At 55.3% G+C, this 16,247-nt stretch overlaps 2 protein-coding genes across 3 annotated transcripts in view; one reads left to right on the forward strand and one right to left on the reverse strand.

Moving 5' to 3' along the window:
* Positions 1 to 3,887, forward strand: part of Ubald2 (UBA like domain containing 2) — a 4,873-nt gene extending 986 nt beyond the window's left edge. For both annotated transcript variants that reach the window (XM_005350770.1, XM_026780090.1), the window contains one exon: positions 2,851 to 3,887. In XM_005350770.1, coding sequence (XP_005350827.1) covers positions 2,851 to 3,162 — 312 coding nt within the window. In that variant the 3' untranslated portion in view covers positions 3,163 to 3,887. The remainder of the gene's footprint in view (positions 1 to 2,850) is intronic.
* A 2,376-nt stretch (positions 3,888 to 6,263) lies between these two features.
* Qrich2 (glutamine rich 2) overlaps positions 6,264 to 16,247 on the reverse strand; it is a 39,469-nt gene continuing 29,485 nt past the window's right edge. The window contains exons 11-22 of the mRNA XM_026780085.1: positions 13,570 to 13,824; positions 12,627 to 12,749; positions 12,443 to 12,517; positions 12,168 to 12,332; positions 11,912 to 12,033; positions 11,211 to 11,276; positions 10,872 to 10,973; positions 10,057 to 10,257; positions 9,672 to 9,807; positions 8,739 to 8,826; positions 7,873 to 8,109; positions 6,264 to 6,511 (exon numbers count right to left, since the gene is read on the reverse strand). Of these exons, the coding sequence (XP_026635886.1) occupies positions 6,312 to 6,511; positions 7,873 to 8,109; positions 8,739 to 8,826; positions 9,672 to 9,807; positions 10,057 to 10,257; positions 10,872 to 10,973; positions 11,211 to 11,276; positions 11,912 to 12,033; positions 12,168 to 12,332; positions 12,443 to 12,517; positions 12,627 to 12,749; positions 13,570 to 13,824 (1,770 nt within the window). The 3' untranslated portion in view covers positions 6,264 to 6,311. The remainder of the gene's footprint in view (positions 6,512 to 7,872; positions 8,110 to 8,738; positions 8,827 to 9,671; positions 9,808 to 10,056; positions 10,258 to 10,871; positions 10,974 to 11,210; positions 11,277 to 11,911; positions 12,034 to 12,167; positions 12,333 to 12,442; positions 12,518 to 12,626; positions 12,750 to 13,569; positions 13,825 to 16,247) is intronic.

Consider the following 16,247-nt stretch of genomic DNA (forward strand, 5'->3'; position numbering starts at 1 on the left):
TTTTTTTTTTTTTCTTGTTTTGTTTTTCGAGACTGAGTTTTTCTCTGTAGCTTTGGATCCTGTCCTGGAACTAGCTCTTGTAGGCGCCTGGCCTCGAACTCAAATCTGCCTGCCTCTGCCTCTCAAGTGCTGGGACAGAAGGCGTGTGCCACCACCGCTGGGCTAGTGGTTTGGTTTGTTTTTGTTTTGGTCAAGACTTCTTTTAATCTCAGTACGTTAAAAAGCAAACAGTCCAGGAAACAGAAGTGCCTCAAACCTGCATTTGTTTTCTCGTTCCAGCTTGGCTCCAGGCTAAAGCCTTTGCCCTCCTGGTCAGTGGGTACTCTGCTTCCTTGAGGCCCAGGCCATCCCTTCTCCACTCCAATCCCTAGTTATCTATTAGCTCCGAACATGTAGGAGGGCCTGAGCCCAGGGGAGGGGTGGTAAAACATTATTCCCGAGATTTGCTGTTGGACATTTTTGGCATTTTTTTCCTGGAGCGTCCTTGTCCCTGGCTCTCTCAAGGGACAAGCTGTATATGGCTCCTCTACCGTGTCTTGTTCTTGGCACTGTTTTCTTTCAATCAGCAAGGCCGGACGACAAGAGTCCTCTGCTTTGATTTAAACTAGCTTTTAGCATTTGGAGCAAGTTGGGAAAATGAGAGGTGCTGAAGCCAAGCTCTTAGGATTCATCGTCTTCAAGACCCCTCTCCTGCATCCAGCCGCGCACAGACTTAGCTTCCTGGACCTGAGAATACTCTGCCTCCATTCCTACTCCAAATATTCCTTCCTGCCCACAAGGCCACTCAGAGAAGCGCAGCCATGCTTAGGGGCTTGGAACAAGGAAGCTGGCAGGCCCCAGCTTGAACTGGAGTCCTGTTTGGTTCCTTCTCCCCTCCCCCACCTCTGCATATCCGGGTGTGTGTGAGAGATACCCTTTGGAAGCTTCCCTTGGGGAGGGAGATGGCTGGTTTTGTAACACAGACGTTATAATCAGTGCATCCATCAGGGACACGTGCTGGGTACTTCCCCAGCACAGTAGGGAACACCAGCCCTGATCTGGGAGTCCTGTTTTTGAGACAAAGTAATTAGAAAACTTTAATAAAAATGTGAAAATCCAACACTTGGGAGGTTGAGGCAGGAGGACTGCGGTGAACTCCAGGTCAGTCTGGGCTCTGTCTAGCAAGATCCTTTCTGAGATGAAAGGATCTAAAGACCAGTCACCACCAAGTGGCCATAACTGCTAAAGGACTGTCCTGCATGCTGCCAGCAATGGTTTGCGGAAGCATTGTGAATGATAAGGGTCCCCAGTTGTGGGGGGAGGGGCAAGGTGGGCAGTTACAGAGGGGAAGCCTGAGGACCCTGGCCCAGCTAGGGACACATTGAGATCACAGGAGGGCCTTTAGTGTACTTAAAAGCCCCTGCTTTCACCAAAGCAGAGAGGCCCAGGGATCTGCCTGAGGTGACTCGGGCAGGTGTGCACAGGCCCCGATAACCTTCCAGGCTGTTCTCCAGAGCAGGCTGACTGCTGAGAAGACTGGGGAAGTCAGTCACGGGGCTGTGATGCAACTGGCCCTGCCCGCTCACAACCCCCCATTCATTGTTTCCTGCAGCAGACAAGTCATGGGGGTGGGCAGCGCAATGATGGGAGGAGGGAAGTGTCTGGGTGGGGCTAGACCTGGCTGCGGCCTTTGGCCTTCCTTGTGGGGGCCTTGGAGCAGACAGTGGTCCAAGTTCCCTGGGAGCTGATGTGGCACAGCGTCCATGGACGGGCTGAGGTGGGGTCCTTGCCTCACTTTCTGGAGTGACAGAGTTCTAGCATCCTGTCTTATGTCTGCCACCACTACCCCCAGTGCCCTGTGCCTTGGGGAGGAGCCAGTGTTGCTAAAATTAGAAGCTGAAAGGACTCCGGCCTCCCGAGGAAGGGAGACAAGGCTTTGAGGTCAGAATCGGTTCCTGTAGGTCTTGGGCTCTGATCCACCTGTTCCCAGTCCATGGGTTAGGCAGTGGCACTTGTTACCCCCAAGGAGTGTGCTGCTAGCATCTGGGGCTGGCATGGCAGAGTGCATGTTTGTGCGGGAGCCCAAACCTGAGTGGCACTTAACCCTGAATGCAGAGTGCTGTTGGGCAGAGGCTTCAGCACCTGCACGCCTGGGATCCTGCACAGTCTTTTTTTTTTTTTTTTTTTAGACAGGGTTTCTCTGTGGTTTTGGAGCCTGTCCTGGAACTAGCTCAGTAGACCAGGCTGGTCTCGAACTCACAGAGATCCGCCTGCCTCTGCCTCCCGAGTGCTGGGATTAAAGGCGTGCGCCACCACCGCCCGGCGACCCTGCACAGTCTTACTCCACAGTTTGCACCTACTGTGGGTGCGTGCTGTCGTGACTTAACCCTTGGGTCTCAGTTTCCTCATTTGCAATACGGAAAGAAGAATTGAGCTAACAAGATCTACTTGTAGGAAATCTGAGTGGAGGGGGCCAGAGTCCAAGACCTGTTGGCTGAACGCGCAGAATGAATGGAAACCCCAAGAAAGTGCAGGTTTCCTGGCTGGTACTGGAAAAGACCCTGCATCTGGCCTGCTTCGTGGTGCCTAACACCCTGGGGCCATCTGAGGGTGGATTGTGGAGGAAGCCAGCTGGCTCCCCTAGTCAGGAAAGGAGCCGGGCTGTGATGTCCTGGGCTGCTCCTTGTCCTTTCATGTTGACACCTTAGCTTGGAGTTGGAATTAACCATTGCTTCCCAGGCCCTTGGTGTTTCCAAACACTGGGTAACACCCTTGGATTTTGCTCTTGACTGAGGGAGATGGGTGGTCTATGACGCTGTCTGTGTACTAGAGGCACAGGGAGCCCTCGCCCACACTGTTTTCTCTCCACAGATGTGTACTCCCAGCAACACCCCGGCCACCCCACCTAACTTCCCTGATGCACTCGCCATGTTCTCCAAGCTTCGAGCCTCTGAGAGCCTGCAGAGCAACAACAGCCCCATGACAGCGGTGGCCTGCTCGCCCCCTGCAAACTTCAGCCCCTTCTGGGCCGCATCCCCACCTAACCACCAGACGCCCTGGATCCCACCCTCTTCCCCCAACTCCTTCCATCATCTGCACTGCCCACAGCCCACGTGGCCCCCTGGAGCAACACACGGGCCCACCCAGCAGAAAGCCATGGCAGCCATGGACGGCCAGAGATGAGACTGGATGGCACTGGGCTGGAGCAGGGGCAGTCCAGGGTTGTTGGGGACACAGCAGGGCTGGGGAGGGGGGACATGAGGGCTGGGTTTCTTGAAGATCGCACTGGAAGATTTTATAGGAGAATTTTTGTGGGTGGGGGTACAGTAAACGTCCTGAGCCACTTGGGTTCTTCAGGAGTTTCTCTTGGGAAAGTTTTCTCCTCTTTTTAATATATAACTATAATATATATGAATATAAATGTATGTGAGAGGGGCCTGCACGTGAGGGAATTTCTCCTTGTCAACACCTTCCTCTGCCTAATTTGGGGTAACAAGGATGCTCATAGTCAGATGGAGTGAGTTTGCAGCTGGGTGGATACGCTGCCTTTAAAGTCACGTCGGCCATTAGGAGCCCCCCCCAAAGGGAGGTCCCAAAAGGGTCCTGTTGGAATCGGCGACTTTCCTGCCCCATCATTAGTAGATGGCGTTTTCATCTCAGCTGGTGGTGGGTGGCCTCAGTGGCCCTGAAACTCATCACCCTGTCCCCAGCCGAGTGTGCTGAGCTCCTAGGACTGAAGAGTTGGCTGACCTCTGAGTGGACACTTGGCTGTCCCACAGGTCTCCAGCCTCCGGCTAGCCGCAGAGGAGGACAGCTCAGGAGAGCCCTTTGGATTGAGTTCCTAGACTAAAAATCACATCTCACCAGGGTGCAATTTTAATTTAAAAACTTAAAGACTTTTCTAACTTCCCTGGTTTGTGGTGCTTTTATTTGCTTTGGTGGGCAAGGTCAGTTGGGGCTCTGGCTGGGGCGGCAGTGGTATTGTCATGTGGCTGTTGTAGTTCCTTGGCAAGGATACACGATCCCCGTTGAGTTAGATTTTGGAGAGTAGAGACGGGGCAAGTCCTTGCCTAGTTGCTGTGCCCTTCTCCCTCAGCCTAGAAGCCATTGCTACCATGGGCTGTGTAGTTTCACAATGGCTGTGGCCTTTAGGCCTCTCTACTTCTGTTAACCGCTCTACTGGGCAGATTTCTTGGGGCCTGTTGAACAAATACAGCCATGACCCGAATGTGTCAACCAAGGCTGTCTCAGTGCCACAAAGACTGGATTCCTGAAGGGGCTGGGTGGTGGCTCTATACTTCTCAGCCTCGAGCAGGATGTTAGGTAAGGCGGAGCATGCTTGCCTGGCTGTAGGAGTGAGGTTACTCCTGGAGCCCTTCCATACACTGTTCCCAAGGGTCTAAACCCTTCCCGCCACTCCTGAGCGGTTAGGGAGTAGGGTGCAGAACTGAGTGGGGAGGGAGGGTAGTGCCCCAAGTGAAGTGAAACTTTGGGTCCCAGCCAGAGCCACCCCACACCCCTTGGTGGGGTAGAGTGATGGGCCTGCTACCCTCCATTGCTTGTGACACGTGGTTGGACTTACAAGTTTGGGTTTGGCCTTTCGGTTTTGTTTCCTGGTTGTAACCCCCTGGGCCTCCTCCCAGAGCTGCCCCTGCCCACCTGTGCTTTCCCGGGCAGTAAGGGGAAATCCCTGACTGACAGGGGCTGCTGGGACTTGGGCCAGGGTCCATTCAGATGCAGGGCCAACTTGGAGAAAGGGTGGGGCAAGCCATACCCAGGTATGGAATGGTGGGGGCTGACCCTTCTAGTTTAGGGAGTGTGGCTCCTGTCCCTTCATGGCTGTAGACAAGTCATGGGCATGCTTGTGCAGTGTCCCAGTGAGGCTTGTGAATTTGGCTTCTAGACCAGGGAAACTGAGCCGACCTTCTGACATTTCACTGCCAGAGAGGGACCAACGTGAGAGAAACAGGAGCCGAGGGGGTGGGGCTGGCTCTGCCCCTTGCTTCAGGGGTGCCCACGGGATTCGTTGGCCAAGCCGCTCTTTCCACCCAGTCACAAGCAGGATCCCGGAAAGATGCAGAGAAGGGAGGGCGCTCCCGGGGCAGCCTCCGTCTCATGACGCCCCTGGCCAAGCCCGTCGGTACCAGCAGTGAGAAACCCGTTTCTTGGCCGTTTCCTACCACACTTTTTCCTGTGTGACTGTCGTCGCCCCCTCTTCTCACACCTCAAAGTGAACATCTTGCCCCAGATGCTTTCCCATGTGAGAGGGAGTGATGCAAACTGCCGTGGGGGTGCCCCATCTTCCACTCTGCACACCTCATTCTGAGGTGGGAATAGAAACCACTTCGTTTTGAGACCGGTTTTGCCATGTAGCCTTGAGCTCTGGCCCCTCCTGCCTTGAGTTGCTTAGAGGGCTAGGGTTACAGGGGTGTCCCGCCACACTCCCCCAGAAACTGATAATTCGGGGTTTCTTGAACTCAAGATGGACCAGTCCTTTTTTTTTTTTTTTTTTTTTTTTTTTTTTGTGGACACCTAGGAACTGTCTGGAGGCCCCAGCTCAAGAATTAGCTGGCTGGCAGTGGTGCCGGGAGCTCTGATCTGTCCAGACCCTGAGCCTCAGGAACCCTGGACAGTGGTGACCGCAGGTGAGCACACTGGGCTGAGTGGCCATGGGCAACAGAACCCTCGGCCTCATACAGTTAAGAGTCCTGCTGCTCACCCCCTGCTCTCCAGACAGCCGGGCACTGAGCCCCTCCACAGGGTTGCCTTTCAAGCTACCATCTGCAGCAACTCATCCAGAAGGGCTGCGGAACATGGCTGATGGAAATCTGCCCAGCAGTGTGGGTTTGTTCTGGCTGCAAGCTGTGTGTGGAGCCAGGAGCTGCCCTGAGGCAGCAGCCAGGGAGCAGGCAGCAGATACACCTCACCTCCAAGTAGAGCTAGTGTGCAAACACCATGGGTCCCAGCCTACTTGGAATGCCCCAGGCTGGTCCTTCAGACTCCCAGCCTGTCCCCTGGTTCCCAGAACCAGGTCGGTGTCTTGCTCCAGCTATCCTCCCTGCCCTGGGTGCAACATTCTGCCCTTTCTGAGCTCCTGTATCGTATCCTTAGAACAACTCACTGGAGCTTGAGTTCTACCTCGCTCTGACCATAAACTAGACTTGCTGTCCAGGGAACAGTCTGCTCTTCAGATGGGAGAAGGCCCCAAAGCCCAGCTGCTTGGCCAGCAGCGGGTACCTGCCTCCTGCTCACTCCATCCTTCTTGAAGCAAGACAGCAGAGGTCTCCTGGCACTCAGACTCTTTCTTTCAAAACTTTTATTTCTGTCTCTGTTTAGTGAGCAGTGGTGGACCTCGGGCCCCGGGTGGGCTCCTCCATCCCCTCTCTAGGAGGTACATCCATGTGAACATTCAGACCAGATGGGCCACCCTGTAGACCTGCCATCTCTGTGGGGATGGATGCGTGGGCCACATTCAGCTGGGAGAGACGCCCCTCAGAGGAGACGGGTCTGTCTTTCTTTTGCCCTGAAGGAACTGAAAGACAGGAAGGGCTCAGCTTGCTCTGCCTGATCCCCCATGCCCACCAGGGTCCCCTCTAGCTTGCCCAAGGCCTAAGCAAATTGTGAACCACATTAGCCAGGCTGCTGGGCTGGGCCTCACAGTGCAAGCATTCATGGGTGTTTCTGAGTAAATACTTAAGGCCCTTTTACCATCCTTGGAGGGGAGCCCTTAGTAATAACGTCCCTCTGCAGGAGGACGGCCTTTTTTCCCAGGAAGAAACGGCCTCTTTGATGACACCTCCTGTTCTTTGAGAGGCAACACTCAGACAGGACCAGAAATTTTTCTACATCACTCAGAGTCTCCAACTTCTAAATGCTAAGTATTTCTAAGTAGAAAGCGCCTGAGATAAGAAAGACAGGGACCCAGGAGAAAGTCACAGAAACACGCTGTCGTGGCCCATTCTCATTGGTTACCAGTGCCAGCCCTTGAATCCCAGCTTGGCCACTTCCTGTTCCCCCCTCTCAGTGCCCCCACACACATTGTTTCCCTAGTTGTTCCTGGGCTAATGTTGGCTTCTACCTTTTAGTGTAGGTATGTGAATTAAAACCGGCTCATAAACAAAACCACCTGAACAGCCTGGCCAGTGAGAAGCCCTTAGTGACGGTGGGGTAGCAAGGCTGCCATGCCCACCTTTATAGTTCTCCCCCCCCCCCATCTCTGCTACAGGCTCTCATGGGCGCAGGGATGGAGGTATGGTACAGAGAGCTCGAAGGTCTTAACTGGGGTGCGGGGACGGTGAACGAGTGTCGAGATCCTTGGGTCTCCTGTAAGCCCTCTCAAGACACTGTGTGTGCAGACTGCTAGCAAGCCACCCTTCCTCTTAGGGGTGCTGGTCCTGCCCACATACACACCCATGACAGATGAGGAGAGAGGCTGGCTTAGTCACCTAGTGGTGTAGCCCTAGCCTCACCTTCCAGCGAGGACCACAGGCCTTGTGTGGTAGGACCCAGAGGCCCCTAGCCCTTGGCCTTCTCTCTGGTCTAGCTTCTCAGAGGAGACCAGGGACTCTAGGGGCTTTCCAGACTAGAGGACACCTACAGGATAGGGTCAGAGTGGCGGAGGTTGGAGGGGGTGGTTGTGTCCTGGGCCCACAGCCTGGCTCTTAGAACATTTGTGTGCCTAGAGCCAGAGAGCGGCATGCATCTGTCCCTGTGTTCTCTTGTGTGTAGAAGGACAGAAGCGGTGTTCACCTCACAGACCTGGCACACACCAAACATTCAGCACCTGAGTTTTCTCCATTCTTCCTCCTGTGCCCAGCCTGGGCTGGAAGAGAAGGCTGTCCGGAGGGAAGGAAAGGCCTGGGGGTAGCATTCAGGCTTCCAGAAGGAAGCTACCTGAATTGCTGTCAGCCAGCATCTGTGCACTCTGAGGCCGAGAGGGTGGCAGGCCGCCGTTGCCCAGGGAAGGCTGTCTGTGCACGTGGGGCCGGGCATGCTGGGCCTGCTGAGCCTGCTGAAGCTGCTGCATCTGCTGCAGCTGATGCAGCTGTTGTAACTGCTGGAGCTGTTGCAGCTGCTTGGACTTGTGCTTTGTCATTCCTGGGGCAGGGAAGGACAGGAGGCAGGTCAGCACTGAGAGCTGTGGGGACCTATGGAGATGAGGAGCCAGCCAGGGTGGGATCTTTTACAGACTAAATTTGTGGCTACACCCCTTAGAAACACTCGGTTCATCTACCTATCCACCTGCCCGTCTGTCTGTCCCTCCATGCACCCATCGCCTAGATTCTCTGAGGACTTGTACACATCAGCCTTTTGTTGGGACTTAGAGTTCTGGCCCAGGCTCCGGGTTCAGGAAGCAGACAACAGGGAGGGCTCAAGGCATGATGGGAAATGGGCTGTTATGAACTGGAAGTGGGCTTTCAGGAGGCTTGGTGTTGGAATCAGATAACGGCCCTTTGTTGAGTTTTGGAAAGTCAGTTAGGGCTGGACCGCATTGACAAGGGAACTGAGCCGGAGGTAGGAAAGCTCCGAGGTGGGGTGTGAGTGAGGATGAAGGCCAGTGAGAAAGGATAGAGCCTCTGCTGGGCGATTGCCTGGGTCTGGCTGCTGCCTTCCACCGGGAAACAGCCACCTGGCTCTAGGGAGGAGAAAGAAAATGCCTGGGGCCCAATGGTCCAGACATGCTTGTACCAAGAGAGACAAATGTCCTTTGGAACCCAAGCAAGAACCCAGAAGGAAATCAAGGTTATCTGGAAGCTCACCATCTTTCCCCAGGATGCCTGGCAACCTGGTATCCATTCGTCCCTTGTAGATGTGTCCATCAAGGCCCAAGATATCAACCTCATCATGCTACGGAGAGATATGCGTGCCCGTTATCATTGTAACATTCTGAGTCTCCACGGAGGCTTAGCGTATAGGCACCGTCAGCAAGCCGTGCTCAGGGCCCCCCCCCGGGAATGGAGGAGAGGGGCACCTGCCTGTAGCCCTGGCTTTGGGGAGACTGAGGCAGCAGGCATCCCACCAACTTGAAGGCCAGTCTCAGAGATAAAGCTAGTACCAGCCCAGCTCAGCCAGGACCACAAAAAGCAAGACCCCTGTGTGGGGTCTGGGCTGAGTGTGAGCCGGAGGGAGGGAGAGTGGCATTCCGAGGCCTGTGGCAGAAGGCAGTAGTGTGGTGTCTGGGAGTCGGGTGGGAGGAAGGACGGATTCTACTCAGCAGAGAGCCCGGGGCTTGAACTGGGTAAGGACTGTACATCCCAGCTACTTTGGGAAGCTGAGGCAGAAGGATTCTGAGTTCAAGGCCTGCCTGAGCACCTTTGTGAGAAGACCATGTCTCAAAAATAAGAGGTGGGGGGGGGAGGGGCTGGAGAGATTGCTCAGCGGTTAAGAGCACTAGCTGCTCTTCCAGAGGACCTGGGTTTAATTCCCAGCACCCACATGACAGCCCACAACTATCTGTAACTCCCATTCCAGGGCATTCTCACACCGACATACATACACATAAAATAAAAATGAATAAATCTTTTTTTAAAAGTAAACAGGAACTGGGGAGATTTTTGCCTAGCAACCCCTAGGACAGGGAGGAAGAGAAGGAAAGTAGAGGGGGCTCAGGGCAGAGGGCCAAGTGATGGGGCTCTGGGTGGCTTTCCAGAAGGGGCCTAGCAGGGTTATCCTCCCCACGGCTCCCATCAGACCTTCATGGCAATCTGGATCTCCTCCAGCGGAGACAGGTGCTGCGGGCGGTTTCGGCGGTAAGGGTAGGTGAGGGTGTGGCTGCCCCCACAGCGCCGGGGCACCGTGGAGTAGGTATAGTCTGCCGTATCTACCCCCCTAGGATGCAGACAACGGGAGTCGCTTTGAGTCACCAGGAGTGTTACCGGCGACAGGCTGGTGTATAAGCCTGAGGCTGTACACACCACACACCACGCATACGCGCCACTCTGACGCACACACCCTCTCACCCTTCATTCCCCACCCCACCCCCCATCCCTAGCGATGGGGTGAAGCCTTTGCTCTTACCCCCGGGGCCAAGCTTGGTCCTCAGGGACCTGGGTGTCCCCGGGACTCTGGTGCTCCTACCGTTTGTAGCACGGGTGGCTGAGGCATTGAGCGTGCATCAGCTCTCGAATCATCTGGCTGCTGGCCTTCACGGAGCCTCCGAAGTGGATCTGCACCTTCTCGATGTCCATCAGCATCTTGGAGTGCATGCTGCGCAGGCGCCCCACACTCCGCTCCATCTGGGACAGATCGCCCCGAGAGAAGCTGCCGCCCAATTTCAGGCTGTGAGACGGGGCAGAGGGAAACAGGTCACAGGGCTGGACAGAGCTTTGGAGGCTTTTCTCCTGAGCCTTGTCTTCATGCTTCCTTTGGCTCCAGGACCCTGTTCGGCAGGACCCTGTGTCAACTGGGCTAGGGACCCACACCATGGGCCTTTGTCTGAGGGCTGAGGTGTCACTGGAGGGATCAGACTGGCAGGGGAGTTTTTTCCCTACTTTTTTTTTTTTTTTTTGGGGGGGGGGTTTTTTTTTTTTTTTTTTTTTCGAGATAGGGTTTCTCTGTAGCTTTGGAGCCTGTTCTGGAACTCTCTTTGTAGACCAGGCTGGCCTCGAACTCACAGAGATCCGCCTGCCTCTGCCTCCCGAGTGCTGGGATTAAAGGCGTGCGCCACCACCGCCAGGCTTTTTCCCTACTTTCAAAAGCCCTCTTCCCCCACAAAACAAATACTTAAAATGTAACAAAAAATTTAAATACAAAACCAACAAAGTTAATCTAGCCCCCATCCCAATCCTGAGCAGAGACTCTTAGCAGCCCTCCCAGGGTGCCCTCTGGAGCCATCTCAGTCAGTCCCCCTCCCACCCCACCCCTGCCCTACCCAGGATCCCACTGTCCCATACTTGCGGCTCTGCTGTCGGACCTGCTCTAGCTCAAACACAGTATAAGGCCGGATAGAACGGTGCCCTGGCATGCTGGGAACTACAGGGGTCATAGAGAGGACCCTGGGCGGGACAGAAGAAGGGGAGAGCATGAGAAATCCCACCACTCGGTAGCGCCAGCCACCCACTGCCATGTTCTAAAGAACATTCCTAATGGCTCAGTGTGGGCCCCTAGGAAGGACCAGGGACAGAAGGGGACCCAGGACAGGAGGTGAGATGAATGGGGACAGGGAGACACACCCCCGGTTGTGCTGTCTTCTCCCTACCACCAGATGCTGTGGGTGAGGTGTGGACACTCACTGTCCAGTCACAGATGTCTCCAAGGGACGGTCGCAGGACAGGCAGTGGAAATGAGCCAAGAGCTGCCTGTCAGGAATGGGATACAGCACAGCAGGTGAGATCCAGAGAGTTGGCTCCCCCGTAGGATGGGCCTGCTGGCAGCTCAGTCCACGAGGTGGCAGATCCTGCTCTACTTCCTGGGCATCCACCTGGCCCTAACCATCCCTTCCAGGCACACATCCTGAATCAGCTGTCCAACTCAGTGCCTTCTGTAGCATTCTGTGTGCCTCTGGTGCCCCCTGGTGGTCACAAGTGGGATTTCCAGGCTCTGGTTCCCAAGGGTCATCTTAGCCATCTTCACACCTCAGGGTAGCAAGCACAACTCAACACCAAGAACCTTGCACCTCCTACTGCCTCTCTCCACCATGATCTGAAGGATACGACCAACTTTTTGAGGGGATGGGGTTTCAAGACAGGGTTTCTCTGTGTAGTAGCCCTGGCTGTCCTGGAACTCAGGTTGCATGTAGACCAGGCTGGCCTCAAACTCGCAGAGATCCCCTTGCCGGTGCCTCTCAGTGCCGAGATTAAAGGCCACCACGCCCTGCTTAGTTATTCAACTCTAAAATGCAGTCCCTCCGCCTGATTGACAGCCCTGGGAAGAAAAGGCCCTCTGGGGCTGCCCAGCGTGCCACCTGTAGGTTCCCCAGTCTTCCTGACCTCACCTGCGCATGGCAGCTGCCTCGTCTGCCTGGTAGAGTGGAGAGCGCTCTTTGAGCTGCTGCCGCAGCGATTTCCAGCGGTCCTCCAGCATCTGCTTCAGTGGGTCCAGCTCCAGGCGGTCCAGCTGGGAGATGGGCACCGTGTGAGTTTAAGGTAGATGGGGGAAGGGATCTAGCCCTGGAGAAAGTGGGCGTGTCTGACGGCAGGACCTTGCGGGGAGAGCAGCCCAGCCCGCCCTGCGCCTCCTCCTGCCCTCACCTTGCTGTCCATCTCCGCCAGGAGCTTGTCCAGAAGTTTCTGCCAGTCCTGCTCCTGTCCGCTCATCTTGGCCACCAGTTCCTGCATCATGTGGTTCAGCTGCTCGGTGGTGGCGTCAAATTGGATCCGGCTCACTTTGGACGCCAGAGCGCTCTTGTCTGCTTTCTGCCAGAGAACAGCGCGGGGGCGTGAGTGTTCCTCCCGGAGTCTGCCCCATCCCTCCTTCTGCGCTGGCGGGGGAGGAGACAGGAAGGCTCCCGGGGTGAGATGCTCACTACGTCGATCTCCATCTCCAGGTGATCTCGGTCAGCCTTTTCCTTCTCCAGCCTCTCTAGGCCCTGGTACAGCACCTGGGGACCCACAGGACAGAGGAAAGGCAGAGTCAGCGATGCTGAGTGCCGGGGGTGGGCAGGGTGGGATAAGCCTCGGCTCCACCCCAGGTGCCCTGGGCCTGCTCACTTCAATGTCTTTCTGCTTCTGCCGATGGTCCTCAATGAGGTTGCTGGTAGTGATGTTGAGCTTCTCGCAGTCGCCCTGGACTTGCAGGATGGCGCTCTGCACGTGACCCAGCAGCTCCTCATCCTGCAGCAGCGACAGGGAGGCTCTTGGGAGGCTGCTGGGCCGCCTCGTAAGCAGTCCCCTTTTAGCCCCCATAAGCAGGAGGCTGCCTTTTAGAACTACAAGCAAAAGTCGGGTGTGGTCATGCCGGCTTGTCGTCCCAACACTCAGGAAGCGGAGTGATTGGAAGTTCAAGTACAATCTGGGCTGCACAGTGAGGCTTAACAGAGAAGGACAAAGCTCGGGAGATGGCCCCACACGTAAAATCATTGTTGCTAAGCCTGGTGACCTGACTTCTACCCCGAGGAACTACATGGTGGACAGAAAGAACTGACTCATGCAAGTCGTCCTCTGACTTCTGCAAGTATGCCGTGATATGCATGCATGCATGCGTGTGTGTATAATAAACTCATAAATGCTAAACAAAACCATCACCCAACACATATGCTCACTTCAAAGTCATTCTGGCTTCCCCAAGTGTCATTCACTGACAGTTCTGTCCCTCAACTGGATTTCGTCCCCCGTCCCCCACGTGTTGATGGTCTGGCATCGGTGGCCTTTGGAGTCCTGTGACTGAGGCTTGGATGTGCTATGTTGTCCCACGGTCCCTGAGAGGTGAGGTGTGGGCAACAATCTGGGCTCCATCTGAAACCCTGAGTCCAAGAGCAGAAACCAGGATCTGGTGGTGACCCCCCACCCCAGCCGCAAGCTTTCCCTCCTGGGGACGTCTAGAAAGTGCTGGAAACACTGGCAAGTGAGGGGAGCCTGACCCGCGGGCCCTCTGTGGGCCCTCTCCAGGGGGCCACCTGCAGCCAGCCTGTGAAGGAGCCGAGCAGAGACTCACCTGGCTCTGCAGCTTGGCCTTCTTGGAGGGCCTCGAGGCAGCCAGGCCGCTGACCATGTCCTGCAGCTGCTCATAGCGCTGGACCAGCAGGCTGACTTGGTGGCCCACATCCAGACTGCAGGCTGGGCAGGTGGCCTCAGGGTCGATCTGGCCGGGCACCAGGGTGTTGGTGAACTTGTGTGGGGTTATGCTCAGGGACAGCAGCGTGGAGGAGGAGCTCAGCATGCTCTCAATGATGGTCCTGAGCTTGTCCAGCTGGACACAAGGCAGACATGAAGGGGGAGGAAAGGTCGGCCAAAGTCACATCTAACCACTGCCGCGGCACATTCAGCCTCTGACCCGCTTTGACACAGGACAGACACTGCCTGCTCAGCACCTCACAGGATACCGCACGCACACGGCAGACAGTTGAACTCTCCCCCATCAAACAGTTTTCAAACACTTTTTTTTTTTTTTGCCATTGGGCAGCATTAATGACAAAGGAAGCACCTGTGTGGGGAGATCCCTCTAGCCAGTCTGGGGGTCTAGCGTGAGGACGCAGCTTCTGTAGCTAAATTCTAAAAGGATGGTCTCCCGTGACGCAATGCTCTTTCAGCACTGGGGGTGCGACAGCGGGCTTTTTACACACGCACTCTCTCTCACCCAGGATGGAAACTCTTAAGGATAAGCCAATGTGAGAAGCGCAAATACAGCTAGGGATCTCTTGGGGTCTGAAGGCACAAGCTCCTTCCAGGGAGAGCTGCTCAGCCTGGCCCTTCGCCTTGCCTTTCTTCCCAGGGTCTTAGTGTGTTACCACCAATGGTTGGTCTTGGGTGGCCAGCTCGATTCAAGAGCAACCAACCTAGGCCTGCTAAGGATGCTGCCCGGCTCCACGAAGGGACACCATCCCCTCCTGTTGGGCAGTGACACCAAACAGATGCAGCTGGAGCTTAGGGAAGATATTTGAGAGGGTGTGAGAGACACACATGTTGCTAGGTGACAGAATGGAGGGAGGTATGCACAGAGAAGAAAGGTACACAATACGAGCCAGGCCCGGGAGGTCAGGGGGAGCTGCCTGCCTCAGGCTGCCCGAGACTGGGGTTTGCTCCTGCAGGGCCACATGCAACGCATTGTCCTTTTGTTCTGGGGTCACACAGTCATCAGCTTCCTAAGAAAGGGTCCCGAGTGAAGGCCAGCGTGGCGGATGGCTGCTAGGAGAAAAAAAGGCATCCGGTTCTCTGGGTCAGTCCTCAGGAAAGTTGGCTGTCTCAGTGGAGCCTTTGAGAACAAAAAGCGAATTCCTGGGAAATGAGGACCAGGAACATTCCAGAAAGAACAGCATAAGTGTGTTAGGAGAAAGGCAGGAAGGCCAGGTAGCCAGAGCCTGGCAGTGCAGGAGGCACGGAAGGTGAAACTTTCTGGAAAGGATGCTAGGCTACCAGGAGCCCAGGTATGGAGGGCTTGTCCGGGAGCCCGGGTTCCATCCCAGCACTGCAGAGAGAAAACAAAAACAAAGCAAACAAAAACACTGCAGAGGAGGTGGGGGTTGGGTGGGGTAGCTCTGTATGTAGTCGATGTGAACTTGGGGCTGGCAGGTGTCCCTTGAATCTCTGAGCCTCCTCCTGCCCTTACAGGGCAATCAGCCTGGGAGAAGGAACTTGGGAAAGGGGGAGGTTGTGGGTGTAGCACAATGAAAACACAGTCTGACGTGTAAAGCGCTAGGTTTGATCTCTCCAGCGCCATGTCTGCTCAAGTACACAGGATGGCACACAGGATGGCTAACGGGCACAGGAGAAGGTATCACGAGTTACTGGGGAAACGCAAATGCAAGCCACAGTAACCCTGCACACCCACCAGAATGCGTGTGACTTTCCTAAAGGAGGAAAGAGGGGCTGGAGAGATGGCTCAGCAGCTAAGAGCACTGGCTGCTCTTGTAGAGGATTCAGGGATCCCAGCACCCACTTGAGGGTTCGCAGTGACCTTTAACTCCAGCTCCAGGAGATCTGACTACACCTCCTTCTGAACTCCACGGCAGCTGTACTCACGTGTGCGCATGCCCACAACACATCACACACACACACACACACACACACACACATACACATGTGCATAATTGAAGATGCACAGAATAAATGCGAGAGGAGAAAGAGATGCGTGTTGTGACGGTGGGGAGGAACTGCAACTGGCATCCTCTGCTAGTGGGCGTTCACGTGGTGCAGCTACGTGGGAAAATAGTCTGTCAGTTCCTCGGATGGCCCGGTGTCTTACCACCCGCCACCACTCTGGGCTCCATGCCTGAGAGCAAAGTGTGTGTGCAAATGGATGCTCACACTGGCGTGAGCCCTAATACCTAATCAATAGCAGTCCCGCCGTTCACCTGAATGGAGGTGGAAGCTGCCCTTGCTGTAGAAGGGAATACACATGTGTGGGTTTTGTTGTTGTCTTTTCAAAGTTTCTCTACATAGCCCTGGGCGTCCTGGAACTCACTCGAGATCTGCCTGCCTCAGAATGAAATATTTTTGAGTCACAATAAAAGTGGGTGCTGGGAGGCAGGCTGTGATGGCCTGCGCCTTTAATAGCATTCGGGCCAGGCGGTGGTGGCGTATGCCTTTAATCCCAGCACTCGGGAGGCAGAGGCAGGCGGATCTCTGTGAGTTCGAGACCAGCCTGGTATACAAGAGCTAGTTCCAGGACAGGCT

This window comes from Microtus ochrogaster, chromosome 7 (assembly GCF_000317375.1).
Source record: "Microtus ochrogaster isolate Prairie Vole_2 chromosome 7, MicOch1.0, whole genome shotgun sequence".
In the NCBI taxonomy this organism is placed as follows: domain Eukaryota; kingdom Metazoa; phylum Chordata; class Mammalia; order Rodentia; family Cricetidae; genus Microtus; species Microtus ochrogaster.